General features: G+C 34.8%; 3 protein-coding genes across 5 annotated transcripts; 2 read left to right on the forward strand and 1 right to left on the reverse strand.

Annotated features, from left to right (window-relative positions):
* Positions 1-563: 563 nt before the first annotated feature.
* On the reverse strand, positions 564-6,182 carry LOC107933384 (protein PECTIC ARABINOGALACTAN SYNTHESIS-RELATED). Its single transcript, XM_016865587.2, has 11 exons — positions 5,764-6,182; positions 5,235-5,285; positions 5,052-5,142; positions 4,850-4,926; positions 4,121-4,209; positions 3,448-3,567; positions 2,847-2,963; positions 2,572-2,715; positions 2,359-2,482; positions 2,069-2,260; positions 564-1,358 (listed from the first exon to the last, which is right to left on the reverse strand). Exons 1-11 carry the CDS (start codon positions 6,067-6,069, stop codon positions 999-1,001), a joined length of 1,671 nt encoding a protein of 556 aa, XP_016721076.2. The 5' UTR covers positions 6,070-6,182; the 3' UTR covers positions 564-998.
* A 4,421-nt stretch (positions 6,183-10,603) lies between these two features.
* Positions 10,604-15,128, forward strand: LOC107933408 (pentatricopeptide repeat-containing protein At1g13040, mitochondrial). Of its 3 annotated transcripts, none has more exons than XM_041111703.1 (4): positions 10,604-12,405; positions 12,986-13,114; positions 13,689-13,790; positions 13,971-15,128. In XM_041111703.1, exon 1 carries the CDS (start codon positions 10,853-10,855, stop codon positions 12,401-12,403), a length of 1,551 nt encoding a protein of 516 aa, XP_040967637.1. In that variant the 5' UTR covers positions 10,604-10,852; the 3' UTR covers positions 12,404-12,405; positions 12,986-13,114; positions 13,689-13,790; positions 13,971-15,128. The 3 variants fall into 3 exon arrangements, with proteins under 3 accessions (XP_040967637.1, XP_016721106.2, XP_016721107.2); XM_016865617.2 differs by having other exon boundaries at positions 13,988-15,128; XM_016865618.2 differs by lacking the exon at positions 12,986-13,114 and having other exon boundaries at positions 13,988-15,128.
* On the forward strand, positions 13,472-15,017 carry LOC107933347 (uncharacterized). Its single transcript, XM_016865532.1, has 3 exons — positions 13,472-13,481; positions 13,689-13,747; positions 14,061-15,017. Exons 1-3 carry the CDS (start codon positions 13,472-13,474, stop codon positions 15,015-15,017), a joined length of 1,026 nt encoding a protein of 341 aa, XP_016721021.1.
* Positions 15,129-15,222: the final 94 nt, after the last annotated feature.

Below are 15,222 nucleotides of genomic sequence, written 5' to 3' on the forward strand. Positions count from 1 at the left end.
CATCACATGCCATAGGTTTATTAAGCTGCTTAGATACTAGACCCATAATCAATGAAATTTGAATTAAGATTGGATCAGCTGAAGTTCCAAACCGAAGAATAATATCAGGCCAATTAATTTTTCTATCTATTTTAACTTTTTTGAACTTAAGTTTTTTGCCAAATTATGTCAAAATAGATTGAAAAATTAGCCCTTTTTTTTAAAAATTTATGATACGACATAAACACCACGTCAACATTTAATTAATTTTTAAAAGTATAAAAAATATTTTTTTAATTTTAAAAACTAATTAAATGTTGACGTGACAATCCATGCGGATGCCGCCACATCAACAAAGTTAATAAATGTTAACTTTTTTATCTATTTTAGAATGATTTAACAAAAAATTCAAGTTAAAAAATTGAGATGAAATATAAATGAAAAACTAAAATAATTTTTTCTGTAAATTTATAGTGTAAAACAAATCTTTATGCCTACAAAAAAAATAATTATATTTTAATTATATTCAACAATTCCAATAACACTAATTAAAATAATTATAGATATATTATTTCAAAAGCTAATTAAAAAATTAAACAGGTAAAATACTAATTTTTAAAGATAAAAGTGACAAACCTACATTATATAGGAGCAAAGGAAGACCGTTTCATTTTTCTTCTACATTTCACCAATATTTTACACGACGTCGTACTGATGCTTGAAGATGTCTTTTGACAAATGAAATATGCCAAAGATCAATAAATAAAGGCACAAGTATTTGGTTAAATTTACCTGGTTTTTTTTAGACAAAACTGCTAGCATTGCTGGCTGGTCCTGGTATTGGCTCCGATCAGACAATACCCTCTACCGTACTCCTTTTTCAAGGTTAAGAACTTTAATCGGTTACTCTTTTCCCTTGTAGCTTTCAGATACTAAAAGAATCTTCATTTGTTAAGTGCAGTTTCATTTCGATGAAGCTCGACGGGAATAAACAAGTAACGAGAAGAAAAAAGTGGCTATCAAGCTTTACACATGCAAGGAGTTAAGGGGTTCTCCCAAAGGTCGTAATTAGGGAAGGTTTCTTCTGGTAATCCAGTTCGAGTTTGGTGGGTAACGACTACATCTTCTACGAATGTAGCCCATCCCATATAAGGATCCCCAAAAGATTTAGACATAAGTCCTTTGTCAGGTTTTATTGATTTTTGACGATGACCCATGTACCTTCTAGCACCAATAATCAATTTAGCAAAGTTACCTCCGTGGGTCATTACGAAGACATCAGATTTCAGGCAGACCAAGAAGTCGAGTGCAGCTAAGCTTGTTACATGTTTCCAGAAACCAGCCAACTCCTCCTTACTTGCTAACTCTTCCTTGGTAACCTGTTACGAAAGCCTTATGATAAGCATCTTCACTACGTAAAATTGAGATATATATATAGCAAAGACATTCAATTTGTTATGCATCAAGTCGAACTAATCACATTGCAGCGCCTGATATATATTCAGTCTGTTAACTAACAGATCCATGGTACCATCCTATCATACGTAATATGGCTAAGGATCAGTAGCACAGCAAGAGGAACTCCCTGGAAACTAAATACTAAAACATAAGAAATGCTACAATTTTAAAGTGGGTTGAATCACTTTTTGTTACAATATTACTCCCACATTGGGGCCTGAACTTTTTTTTATACAAGTTAGGCCCTAAACTTGGCAATTGTTTCTACATTGGGGGCTAAACTTTTCTTTGTCTAAGTTAGTCCCTGATATTTCCTTGAAAACCTTGAAGTTCAGACTCCAACATATGAACAATTGCCAGTTCAAAGCATAACTTGTACCAAGAAGTTCAGACCCCAATATTGCAACAGTTGCCTAGTTCAAGCCCCAATGTGGAAACAATTATCAAGTTCAGGGATTAACTTGAACAAAAAGAAGTTCAAGCGCCAAAGTGGGAGTTGTTGCTCCAAATAGTGATTTAACTCTTTAAAAACTGCCTAGAATATTTCAGTTGAATAAGAAGAAGTGATTCCAGACAGTTTTGTAGGATTCATAAATATATATATATATAGAAAAGACTAAAATGAATGTACCAAATTCGGGAACATGTTCCGTAAGGGTGCCATTCGGTTCTGACCACCATAAACCTGGCCAGAAGCAACATAAATCTGTGTTTCCTTGGGATATCCCATTGCCCGAAGAATCACTGCCACTTCGCCAGGTTCAAGGGGACAACGTCCCTCTTTCCTCTTTTGCAGTGCAAGCTGCCAGAGATGAGATCCGTTCTGCATTGCCAGTTACAACAAAGATAAGACAAAATCCAGGCCAATTTTTGGTTCTTACCAAGCAAACAACCAGAAAACATCAAATTGTTATAGATCACCTTATACCGTCGAGGCCATTCTTTTTGTCTGTATTCCGCCATTTTAGCTTTCTCCTCCCTAGTTCCAACGAAATCACAGAATGATAGGCCTACCATCCCTTTCTCGAATCTAAGATGTAAAGCCCTGAATGAAATAAACTGTTGGTTAACTAGGAGTTAAATATAGCATCAATTCAGCATATTAGTAGAGACTAAACCGAAAATGTTACGAACATGTACGGGTTTGGACTTCCAGTGCGGTTCCTCATCCTTGAGACCAACAAATTTGCCATTTCCTCAATTTCCGGAAGAAATTTAAGAGCATGATAATTGACCCTGCATCTTAGCCTGTTGATTTCTGGAGGGACATTATCGTACCTGAACATTATCCAAGAGAAAAAGGAAAGGAAACACAAAAGAGTAACAATCCAAGTCCTCATTCCTTGTCTGAAAAGATTTTTTTTTTTTAAGTAGTCATCATATACAGATCTATGACATACATGACTTACCCAAGTCTATCGACGAATGGTTTTAGGGCCATTATTTTCTTCTCTTTGACCCGAGGCAGCACATTGTCGATATAAAATTGAGCAGGTGCATATTTTGGAATATTCTTCACTGTTCGTCTATTACACCAACACTTCTCCAGGTGAAAAAATTTTCCAGTTGCAAAAAGTTGGAATAAATTTGTATAAAGATATGCTTTGTAAGTTCTTGAATTCTCATATCATGTTTGAAAATGCAGAGACATAATTACACAATAAACCTAGGATTTTATGGCTACAAGTTCCAAACCAGATAGATACTAATTAGCAGAGGTTAAGGTCTACAATGAAAAATATGAACCGAGACATGTGCAAACTCTTTTTATCATTTGCATTTAAGAGAGTCGGAAAAAGCCAACAAGTTACCCTTGTTCCCAAAATGAAATAAAGTAAAAGATAAACGAATTCCATCAGTTAATCTAATAATTTAAATTCAACATCACAAAATCTAGGAAATTAATGATGTCAACATGATTGAAGCAAATCCATAGAATCAAATAGCTTTAATTATAATAGCAAATCCAGCATAGAAGAGACAACACAAAGAACCATGAAAAAAAATCACCTTATACTTGTAAATAATTCTGATTTGTCAGTAAACCACCCGGGTATGTCACGGACAATTCGCACATCGTCCTTCAAGTAGTCAATGAAATGATCAACATCAAAAATGTCTTCAAATTTCCTACAAATAGTTTTACAAATATATTACAAACCAAAGCAGGAACTAGTGTAGCAGTGAGAAAAACTCAGAATTTCCACCATTATGTAGTAAGTTTAGAGCTCGAAATTTCAGTTCAATGTAAGAATATATTTTAAGTTTGAGCTAGTGCTATTATGATGAAAATTGACAGCTTCACAATGTTATAAGTCAACCTCAATTAACTTGAATAACGAAACAATTATCATGCACCTAGAAATTTCAATGTTCACACAGGTTACATCATTCCAAGTAGAATTTAAGGTAGAACTTTAACATCATAGGATATGAGAGAAAAAAAGGCACTTAGTACAAACAAAATATTATTCCAACTTCTGTAGTCTTCGAAAAATAATGTTTAGTATAATATGAATTGTATGTAATAAGATTGGGACGCTCTGGTTTAATAATTAGCCTTTTTGCTAAACTAATTATCTTGTAACTTCTTTTTTCTATGCATATATGACAATTTATAATATAACAATCACTGTAGACAAGACCAGTAGTACGCATAAGGTTGTCGGACAAGAAATCTCACGTTTGATCTTTCCATATCTGATCCTGTTTCAGCACTGGCAAAATAAGCGTGGCATTCAGAATTTTGGCCACAGCCACTGCATTACATATCTGCATTGAGTGCGCAATAAGTTCATAAGTTTGTTGCTGGCCATTGAAGATGCCAAATCACCAGTATTTTCAGAAATCATTCAGCAATGTTCCGCTTAAGGACAGTTAAAGGGTACTGGGATATCGTAAAACGAGAATAGAACCAAGCAGCAAAAGAACTTTCAGAAAGAACTTCTTTCACAGATTCTCATCTTCAGCACTGATTTGTTTATAATCATCTTTGTTCTCCATTAATTATTGGTATTTGAATTGAACTCCAACAGGAGTTTCCATGATACAATAAGCAAGCAAAAGTCAAGTCAATAAAATAATGTAATCTTAGTCTCTGTATTCGTAGGTTTTGATGTTGCAGTCATCAAAGTGACGACACCATAACACTTCGAAATTGAAAGAGGCATGGCCTCTAACTCCAAGTCAGTGACACCAAACGTAAGTATCAGCATATAGACAACTTGGTATCCGTTTAAGACCAGAACAGTACTACCTGGTACTAACACAGTGCGGACTACCATGATCAGCAATTTTATGATTCAATAATTGAAAAAAGACTTATGACCTCCTACCAACTCCATAAGATGCATTCGAAAAATGATACAAACTCAACTCAATCAGGTTGCCATAAGAAGAAAAGAATCTATACCGCAATTCTTTGTTGATTTAGACCACCCTCAGCATGAATAAATATATAACCACTCGTTTCATTCTCGGGAGGAAGGTCTGCACAATAGTTAAAGAGTTAATAACCTAAGCCGTGATAACCAACATTTCCTAAATGCATTTCACAAAATGCGGGTGATACCAAATACACATCACTAATAAAGGAAGCCATAGACATTGGATACCCGACATTCCACCGTCACGCCGCTCGGCACAAGGCTTCCAAGAAGTAGTTGCAGAGAAAGGATTCTCCCAAAGCGAAGGATTCTCCTTGACCTAGAAACCAGGAAACACGATTTACAAAAAGCCAAAGCCATTGTTACAACAAGTAAGAAAAACAATAACAAGATCCCATCAGAAAAACTTACTCGCGGACAGTGAAGAACAATGCCATCTTTTTTACACAAATACGGAGAATTCTACAATAAAGATTAACAGTGATATTAGAATTAGTAACACAAAAATTAAATCCATGAAAAAAAAAGTAGACCTCATAGTTTCCATTAAAAAAAAATCAGCTAAACTTCAAATTAAACTTAACCAGCTAGAGCTAGTTCACTCCATTTAAATTTTTTCCCCAAATATCAATAATACTATTATTTTTAAAAAATAAGAATAATTTCAACTTCAAATCAGAAATTCCTATTTAACATAAAAGAATCTAGAAAAAAAAAGTATCGAGTAACTTCAAATACTTAAACACGAAGTGAATCAGTTCCTTACTAATGGTATGCAACATAAAAGAATCTAGAGAAAAAGAAGTGCAGACTAATTTCAACTACTTAAACACAAAGTAAATCAGCTCCTTACTAATAGTATGCAACATACAAGAATCTAGAAAAAAAATAGTGCCAAGTAATTTGAACTGCTTCACCACAAAGTGAATCAATTCCTTACTAATCGTTGTAAGATCGAGAAAAAGGAAATCAATCCAGCGACGGCGATGAAAACGAGCAAGAGAAGCGAGATCCTGGAACCGTGTTGAGAAAACCTAGGATCATCATTAAGGAAAGGGAAAAAAGAGTAAATTTTTGACCAAAACGAACGGTAACGATCTCGAAAAGAATGGCGAGGATGATCGTCATCATCATCTCGAAGGACGTGATCGTTGAAGATGAGAGGGGAAGCATCCTCGTCGCGTTTCATCGGAGAAGAAGAGGCTCGGCTCCCGAGCGAGCTGCCCGAGTGCCTCAGCTCAACCATGGCTCGCTTCGGACTGTAAGCCAGCTTGCGAGAGCTCAGCTTCCGCTTCTTCGACTCGGCTTTTCGCAATTGGTGGCGCTGGTGGTGGTGATGGTAAGTGACTTGCGAGTGGAATGAAAGTTCTATCGAAGTCCACATATATATAATGTGTCCAAAGATTCAACTAAACGTGGCTGAAAACAAGATTTAATTTGGTTTTCGTCCTTCTATTATGTTAAAATTTGATATTTAAACCTATAATTTAATTTTTCATAATTTGATCCTTTATTTCTAATAAAGTTATTAGTAAATTCAAATTAAAAATAGGCTTAATTATAAGATTGACCCCAAATTATGCATTTTTCACTTAGATATCTATTTTTTTTATAAAAATGATATCTAAATTATCAATTTATCTCATTTTATACAAAATGTGTACAATATCATGCATGAATGTGATACATGTCACATTCTTATTGGTTAATAATTTTATCTCATTTTATTTTTCAAGTGTACGACATTTGGTGAATATGCCACATGTAATGGCCTAAATTCAAGGTTATCGGAACAATGGTTTCGTAACCATAGATCCGATTTAAAGAGAAATTTATTTCAATATTTTTGCTTGAAAATTGATATGATAGGAAAATCGTATGAAAATATTGATAGAAAAATTTTACCGAATTAGTGGTTAGTTAGAAAAAGAAATTATTGAAGAAATTGGGTAAAAACAAGATATCGGGACCTCTATCTTGTAAAACCGAGTCGAAAATAATTTTATAAATATTTATGAAATGTTATTAGTGTGGTATTAAAATTTCGTTAGGAAATTTTAATGTTTGGGTAGTCAATTAAATGAAAAGGATTAAATTGTAATAGGTGTAAAAGTTGCTAGAATGATTAAATAGCTTAAGAGTCTAATGAGAAAGGATTTAAAAGGAAATTAGACCCAAAAGTTATTTGGGCTGGACCGCGAGGGTATGAAATCAGCAGAAAAATTGATAAATTAAGGGTAAAATTAGAATATTGCAAAATTAACTAAATAAAGCTAGGACTAAATAGGAAATATCTAGATTTCTCTTCATTTCTCTTCAATTCCAGCAGCTAAAAACGCCATAGGAGGGTTATCTAAGCTGATATTTCATAATTTTTGCACCAAGTGAGTTAATCCTTGCCTTTTTCTTGTAATTTTTGTGTTTCTAAGACTTTTACAACTAGGTCCTACTATTAAATTCATTAGTTTTTGATTTCATGGATGAAATTGAAAGTCACCATGGTTGAGTGCTGTAATTTTATGATAAAATAGAATTAAATTAAAGCTTTAATTTGTTTATGAGATGATTTTATTAAGTAATTTCAATAGAAATTGATTTTTAGGACCTAATTCTGAAAATGCTTGGAATTAAAGTCTATTGCTGAAATTCTGATTCCTAAAGGTTGTAAACTAGTTTAAGGTGATAGAATAAAATATTAATTGAGAAAAATCAGTTCAATTGAGAGGCTAATTGAGTAGGGACGAAATTATCATTTATTAAAAGCTTAGGGGAAAAATGGTAATAAACAGCTTGCACAAAAACAGTTTGGACAGCAGCAGTAGACTAACTTTGAAAAATCACCATAAATTTTATAAATCTAATTATAAGATGAAAAAAATATGAAATTAAAGCTTATTGAGTCTAGTTTCTCATAGAAGAAATAGTGTAAGCAATGGATTTGTAAATTTTGAGATATAATGAATTTTGTGAGACAAGGTCAGAATGAATTCGGGTTCCCCTGTTCTGACTTTGAAAAATCATAAAAAATTGAATAAAAACAATTATGGGCTTAAATGTATATGTATAGAATCCTTAATGAGTCTATTTTTAATAGAAACAAACTAGAACATTATTTGAATTCTGTATGAAGAGATAATTAATTTTTAGTGAAGAAGGGTCAGAACTGTCTACAGCAGAACAGGGGTGACTTTAAAGAATGAACTGTACTGATTAGCTAAACCAAAAATTCTGAAAATTTTATGGTAAGAAGATATATGAGTCTAGTTTCAGGGAAAATTATCAGATCCTAATTTGGAGTTCTGTATCTCAAGATAAAAATAATTTAGTGACTATGACTCAAGTAGACAGCTTTGAATGAACTATAAATAATAGTCGAATTATAGAGAATGTTGCATATGAATATGAAATGTATTAAATTGATAATTAATTTTATTTATTTAGATCCAGAAGATTCAAATATGAAGCTAGATAGAGGAAAGGAAAAAGTTCGGGATTAGTAGATTTTTTTTTTGTTTACAAACAAGTATCAAGGTAAGTTCGTATAACTTGAATTATATTCTTAAATGCTTGAGATTGTATGTTATTTATGTGAATATGATTTGAATGTTCATTGTATGAAAATTTATGAAACATTGATATATTTGATAAAATGGGAAGAAATCCCGGTTGAATGAAAGGAAAATTCGATGGATCTCTGAAAAGGAATTGACGGTAAAAAGGATCTAACCCGGACGGGTGATCCTATCCTGATATAGCACTCCCGAAGAATATGTGTAAAATGAATTTAGCCCAGACGGGTAATCCGAATTAAGCCTGGACTGGTAATTCAGATCCAAGCTCATTAGAGTAATTGTCGTTGCAGGGGATTTAGCCTAGACTGGTAATCCCGACAATCCTCTATGAGTTTATATTGCATGGGATTTAGCCTGGACTGGTAATCCCGCTGCAAGGTTGAGGTTCGCGGGAGTGTGCTCTCTGAAATGGATATGTGCGCACATGAATATGAATTGACGGACCCGGAATTGTACAATAAATGTGTACCTCTGAAAATCCATCGAAATTCCGATAAATTCAATGGGATAAATATGAAAAAATAACAAGGAAATGGAAGTCATGGTATTGATGAGCTCATCAATCATAGTATATATTATTGGTACATGGAAATTATTGTACTCACTTGAATGTTGAGTTTGTGCATGTTAGGGTAATAATGCATTGAATGGATATATGAATGTTTATTATATTGTATTGAAAATATTAGGTAAGTATAATTCTTGTTACATGAGCTTACTAAGCACAAAGTACTTACCCCGTTTCCTTTTTCCCTGTTTTGTAGTGTTAAGAGCTCGGAGGTAGAATTTGGTCGGAGACACATCACACTGTCAACCTCAGGATTTCGGTATATAAAGAAACTTTATTTTGGAAATCAATGGCATGTATAAGCTAACAAAGTAAATGTTAACGTGAAATGAATGTAAAGTTAGCCATTAGTATGGTTAACAAACCTGGTTTTAGATATGTGATGACGTTATCTTATAAATATGCATGAATTTATCTTGAAAATATGTTGAATTGATTTGGTTGATGTGGATTGGTCTCGATTTAATATTGCAGGGAATGTTAGATATTTATAAAGGGGCTATATTGAATATAAAAAAAAAAGAAATTTAATTTGTAAACTCCGGTAATGCCTCGTACCCTATTCCGGTAATGAATACGGGTAGGGGTATTACACCACATGTGATGTTCTTATTGACTAATGTTTTGAGTAAAATGAGATAAAATTAATAGTTTAAATATATTTTTTATTTGAAAGCCATGATCCGAGTCAAAATCAGCAATGGAGAATGATTAAGAGTGAAAATAAAGAACAAAAATTTGGGGAAAGCATTGAGATCGATCCAAAAGACGATGCAATGTAACAGAGTTAACACAGTTGATCAGTGATCAAGCAATAATTGAGTGTCATCACATTAAAAACTTGGAGAATCAAATCTTAGTGCGTAATAATTTGAAGTTAAGTTTCCATCCATGAAAATTAGGTACTTCAGAATTCTTTCACTTCCTATGAAATTATGGATATGTAGATATTTATTTTTGCTCATCTATTTAATCGATAGTACTTCCAGTAAATATTGTTTCTTGTATGAGCACCTTTTAAAAACAACCTCATTGGAAACAACATCACATTGAGAACGAATTTTTGGGAATAACCTTGGAAAGTTGATAAGATTCTTAGTTATTTTACTTTTAGGATGGTCTGGAGAGCATAGCTTAAAAGGCTCGTATACAAAAATTATTAAGAATTTGTTCTTAATCTTTCTTTAGAAATTTAAGTGTTCCTCTTTATTTCTTTAATGACTAATCATTGCATTGGCACTTAAAAAGGCTTTTTTTTTTTGCTAAAATACCACTATCTATTTAAGTTAACTTTCATTTTACCACACTCAAGTAACCACTTTGAATTCTAATTCTATTTTTACTGAGTATTTTTTTTAAATTTTTTGGCGAACTTAACTCTTTAAATATTATCTCTGCAACCACAATAACCACCGCAGCTCTTGTTCTTTTCAACTAAGCCTGTTGAGTTAGACAGATTGTTCGAACCATGGACAACTCAAAAAATTTTAAACCCAAATCTGTTTTTCAAATTGACTCAACCTAGCATATCAAACCTATTTTATTATTTTAAAATTTTTATATTTAAATTTTTATTGAAATATAATTTTCTTTTCGAGCTCAGATCAACTAAGCCTATCCAGCTGGACAGATTGTTCGAGCTATGGACAACTTTATATTAGATCAATAATAAACCCAAAGAACGCTTTGGGCCCCAAAATTGTGGACACACCGGGCTTACACGTGAAATAGCTGCACTCTTTCGGCCCTCCTTTGTAGCCGAAAAAACCATTAGCCGCATCAACATTTCTCATTTTCTTCTTCTTTTTGTTACCCAAATGCTCCTTTCATGTCGATTCTGATCGGGTCCCAACCCTTTCAAACCCATTTGATATGCATTTGTGTCTGATATGTATCACGCTCTGGGCACGACCCGCCTAATATTCCGTGCCCGCATCTCAAGATTCGTTAAAACTGGCCTCATCGACCAAGCCGTCCACCTGTTCGACGAAATGACTCAATCAGATTGCCGAGTCTTTGGCATCGACTACAACCGATTCATCGGCGTCCTTATTCGTCATTCCCGTTTCGACTTAGCTGAACGCTACTACTTCCAAATGTTCCCTCAGGGTTTCTCTCTGACCCCATTTACTTACTCTCGATTTATCTCTGGTTTATGCACTGTCAAAAACTTTAGTCTCATTGAGCTTCTTTTAGATGATATGGATAAATTGAATTATGTTCCTGATATTTGGGCGTTTAACATTTATTTGAATCTTTTGTTTAAAGAGAAAAAGGTAGAGTTAGCTTTAGAGGTTTTTTATAGCATAGTTGAGAAAGGGAGAGACCCGGATGTTGTAACGTATACGATAATGATTGATGGGATGTGTAAAGCTGGGAAGCTTGATAATGCTGTTGAGTTTTGGAAGGAAATGGTGGGGAAAGGTTTAAAACCAGATAAGAAAGCCTGTTGTGCGCTTGTCATTTGGTTGTGCGAAGGTGGGAAGGTTGATTTGGCGTATGAGCTTATTATTGAGGTGATTAAGGGTGGAGATGTAGAGTTTAGTTCATTGCTCTTTAATGCACTGATTAATGGGTTTTGTAAAATGAGGAGAATCGATAAGGCGCAGGCAATAAAGTCGTTTATGACAAAAAATGGGTGTCAGCCGGATTTGGTTACTTATAATATTTTGTTGAATTATTGTTGTAATGAGCTTATGTTGGAGGAGGCAGAGAAGTTGATGAAGAAGATGGAGAGGAACAGGATGGGACCTGATGTTTATAGTTATAACCAGATGATTAAGGGGCTTTGTAATGCTGATCGGTTGGATAAAGCATACTTCTTGATGGTTAATAAGATGGAGCCGAATGGGTTGGCTGATGCTGTTTCTTATAATACCATTATCAAAGCATTTTGCAAAGGTGGTCATGTTCGAAAAGCTTACAAACTTTTTGAGGAAATGAGTAGGAGGGGGATTTCACCTGATGTTGCGACATACACAACTCTTATAAAAGTTATTCTTAATGAAGGTAGTTCCGATGTAGCTAAAGCACTTATCAATCATATGTCAGGGATGCGTCTGTTGCCTGATCAGATTTTCTATACTACGATTATTGACCACCTATGCAAAAGTGGGAAAGTTGAAAGGGCTTGTGGAATTTTTAATGACATGATAATGCAGGGAGTTAACCCTGATGTGATTTCATACAATGCCCTCATCAATGGGTTTTGCAAGTCTAACAGAGTAAATGAAGCTTTACATCTATACGAGGAAATGCAGACTAAAGGGCTCTCTCCTGATGAAACAACTTACAAATTGATAATTGGAGGGCTTGTACGGGAAAAGAAACTTGCTAAGGCTTGCACAGTATGGGATCAAATGATGGAGAAGGGTTTTACTCTTGACGGAGCTCTTTCAGAGACACTGATCAATGCTATCCAATCAACAGACTCTGCATAAAGGTGGTAGTATGTTGCATTTCAAATTCTATTACTTAATCTACATGTGTCTTTTGGGTGGTTCCTTCTTCTGTTTTTATGGAAATACTTGGTTTGCTCTAAGAGCAGCACATGGTGTTAATGATTTTTTGACACTACTAGTACAACCCAATGCATCTTCTTGCTATCCTACCCTAGCCTTGTTTGCAAGACTTCTGTAAACTTAAAAACTAGATGCCGGACACTCTAAACTTAATATGAAGCAGCTAGAAGACTTAAGATTTTGCATTGAATGTAGCATTCCAGTTGATCATGACTGTTGCGGTGGTATGACATATGATGGAAGTTATCATGTGGCATTTTTTATTATAATCCACTATATTACAACATTCATGGTAATGTGCATCAATTTAATCCAGTGCTTGCACATTGGGTTGAAAGTTCACTTAACTGATTTGTTTTAAGAGTAGCTTAAATGTGCCTGGTTCGTGGAGCATGAGTGTGAAGTTGATTCTTTTGCAATTTCATAGCTCTTATGTTTTCTTAGGCAAGTGGTCTTGCCTCGGATTTAAATATTAAAATTCGTTTATTTTGATAAATTCAGGTGAACTATTTGTTTTGGACCTTTGGTATTGAATAGCCATATGGATGGATTGTTTGCTGCTCTTCTTATGATCCTTTATTCTTGCCACTGTTTTGCCCTTTCTGCAGACTCTTAGAAAATAAATCTCAGGTTTGAGTTGTTTCTCTCTTGAATATATTTATATATGGGTTAAATAACTTTTTAGGGTTTGAACTTGGCAACTATTCCCACATTGGGACCTGAACTTGATAATTGCTCCCATATTGTGGCCTGAACTAGGCAATTGTTCTTACATTGGGGCTTAAACTTATTTTTGTCCAAGTTAGTCCCTGAACTTTAGGGTTTTCAAGGAAATATCAGTGACTAACTTGGAAAAAAAAAAGTTCAAGCCCGAATGGGGGAATACTTGCCAAGTTCAAGGGCTAGCTTGGACCCAAAAAAAGTTTAGGCTCTAATGTGAGAATAATTGCCAAGTTCAGGCCCCAAAAGTGATTTAACCTTTTATAGATGAAGGCAGGCAAATTCCTACCAGTTTTATACGAAAAAGAATATTGCTGTTAGGAAAAAATGGTATGTAGCCTACTGTAGGGGGAAGGTTCATATTTTTGAAAGATCATCGGTTGTATCGTGACAATTATCGCATAATACTGATTTCTCTGTTGATACTCTCATATTTGTGTTCATTTAACCTATCAGTATACTCCTGTGTGCTTGTATATTGCAGGGGAGCTTCGCCATGCTATGCTTAGACCGGGTGATTCCAAGCACTGTGGGCTCAAAACCGTACGTTGCTCTCAAATCGATAAATACTTTCTTCATGTTTATGGTAAGTTCTTTTAACTTTTATTTACCCATTACTTCTTTTGCCTCCTTTACTCATCAAAGATTACTTGCCTCCCTCACGAGTTTATGTTTGATTCTTTGCCTTTACTTGAAGTTCTCATGAAGTCAAATACTTTTTTGCATTTATTACTTAGGATAGTACCTTTTCTTTACTTAGTTTCAGTTTATTTTCATTACCAGAATGGCTTATCAACATGTTGAAACCAACCCACATTTTATCGAAGATCCTGACTGAATAACGCCCGAGCAACAGCATGATCTACCTGCTACCTTGCTGCCACAACGTGGTCGCAACCAGCGTGTCCCACTACGAGGTCCTATAGACCAAGACTTACATCCTCATCCACTCGGCCCGTCACAGCCGGAGCCACATCATGACAGCCAACCTCACCTGCCACTTCATGTTTGGGTGCCACCACCAATACATCATGAAGATCGACGCCCCCAATTACGATCACGACCTTCACCGTTTCAAGGTCCAACTCCAGAAGAAGTAATGCTACAACCCCATCTTCATGACCAACATCCTAGCTCATCATCAGTAAGACCGCAGCATGAAATCAATGAAGGTGACCAGCACCAACGCTGGCATCCCCAACAACACCGTCCTCACTCTGGTGTTTTCCTCCCAAGTGTCCGTCAAACCGACCCTCTAACATTATCTACGGCAACTTCCTGTATAATTTTTTGGCTGATCGTGATACTTGCTGGCCTACTCGTTCTTATGGTCTATCTCATCTTTCGACCACATAGACCACTCTTCGATCTCAACGGCTTCACCTTGAACGCGGCCACCCTTGACACAGGTTACCTGCTGGATGCAGATGTCACTCTACTGGTTAACTTCACAAATCCGAACAAGAAAGTGAGCATTGATTTCAATCGCCTGTCTCTTGATCTTTACTTCGACGAAACCTTGATTGCTACTCAATACATAGAACCTTTCTCAGCTGCAAAAGGTCAGACCATGTTTGCAAGTATTCATATGATAGCCAGTCAGGTTAGTCTTTCAATGAAAGAAGCACTGCTGTTTGAGAACCAGATCAAGAACAATCAAGTTCTATTTTCAGTCAAAGGGGCATTTCGAGCTCGATCCAAACTTGGAGGGTTTATGAAATATTCGTATTGGTTGCATAGTTATTGTGGCATCATAGTTTCAAGCCCTCCAACTGGGGTCTTGAGAGAAAAAAATTGCAGAACTAAACACTGATGAAGAATCCATTTGTAATTGTCTTAGTACTTTTTTTTTGGCCCGTTGTATCTTTGTGTTTAAAATTGATGATAATATAATCATAAATTAGGCTTTGATTGGTTTTGAAAATATTTCTTATTTTTATATTTCATTTTCATCTTTAGAAAACAATTTTGGTAATTATTTTTCTATAATAAAAACATGACAAATAAAATAACTTTTT

This window comes from Gossypium hirsutum, chromosome A04, assembly GCF_007990345.1.
Source record: "Gossypium hirsutum isolate 1008001.06 chromosome A04, Gossypium_hirsutum_v2.1, whole genome shotgun sequence".
Taxonomy (NCBI): Eukaryota; Viridiplantae; Streptophyta; class Magnoliopsida; order Malvales; family Malvaceae; genus Gossypium; species Gossypium hirsutum.

What these genes read in the sequence shown, in the direction of transcription:
- LOC107933384 (XM_016865587.2), bottom strand. Translation starts at nt 6,069, where the DNA reads ATGGTTGAGCTGAGGCACTCGGGCAGCTCGCTCGGGAGCCGAGCCTCT. An exon ending in GAATTATTTACAAGTATAAG is followed by an intron (nt 2,964 to 3,447) that starts GTGATTTTTTTT and finishes TTGGTGTAATAG; the next exon opens with ACGAACAGTGAAGAATATTC. An exon ending in CCATTCGTCGATAGACTTGG is followed by an intron (nt 2,716 to 2,846) that starts GTAAGTCATGTA and finishes GATAATGTTCAG; the next exon opens with GTACGATAATGTCCCTCCAG.
- LOC107933408 (XM_041111703.1), top strand. Translation starts at nt 10,853, where the DNA reads ATGTATCACGCTCTGGGCACGACCCGCCTAATATTCCGTGCCCGCATC.
- LOC107933347 (XM_016865532.1), top strand. An exon ending in AGCACTGTGGGCTCAAAACC is followed by an intron (nt 13,748 to 14,060) that starts GTACGTTGCTCT and finishes CCCGAGCAACAG; the next exon opens with CATGATCTACCTGCTACCTT.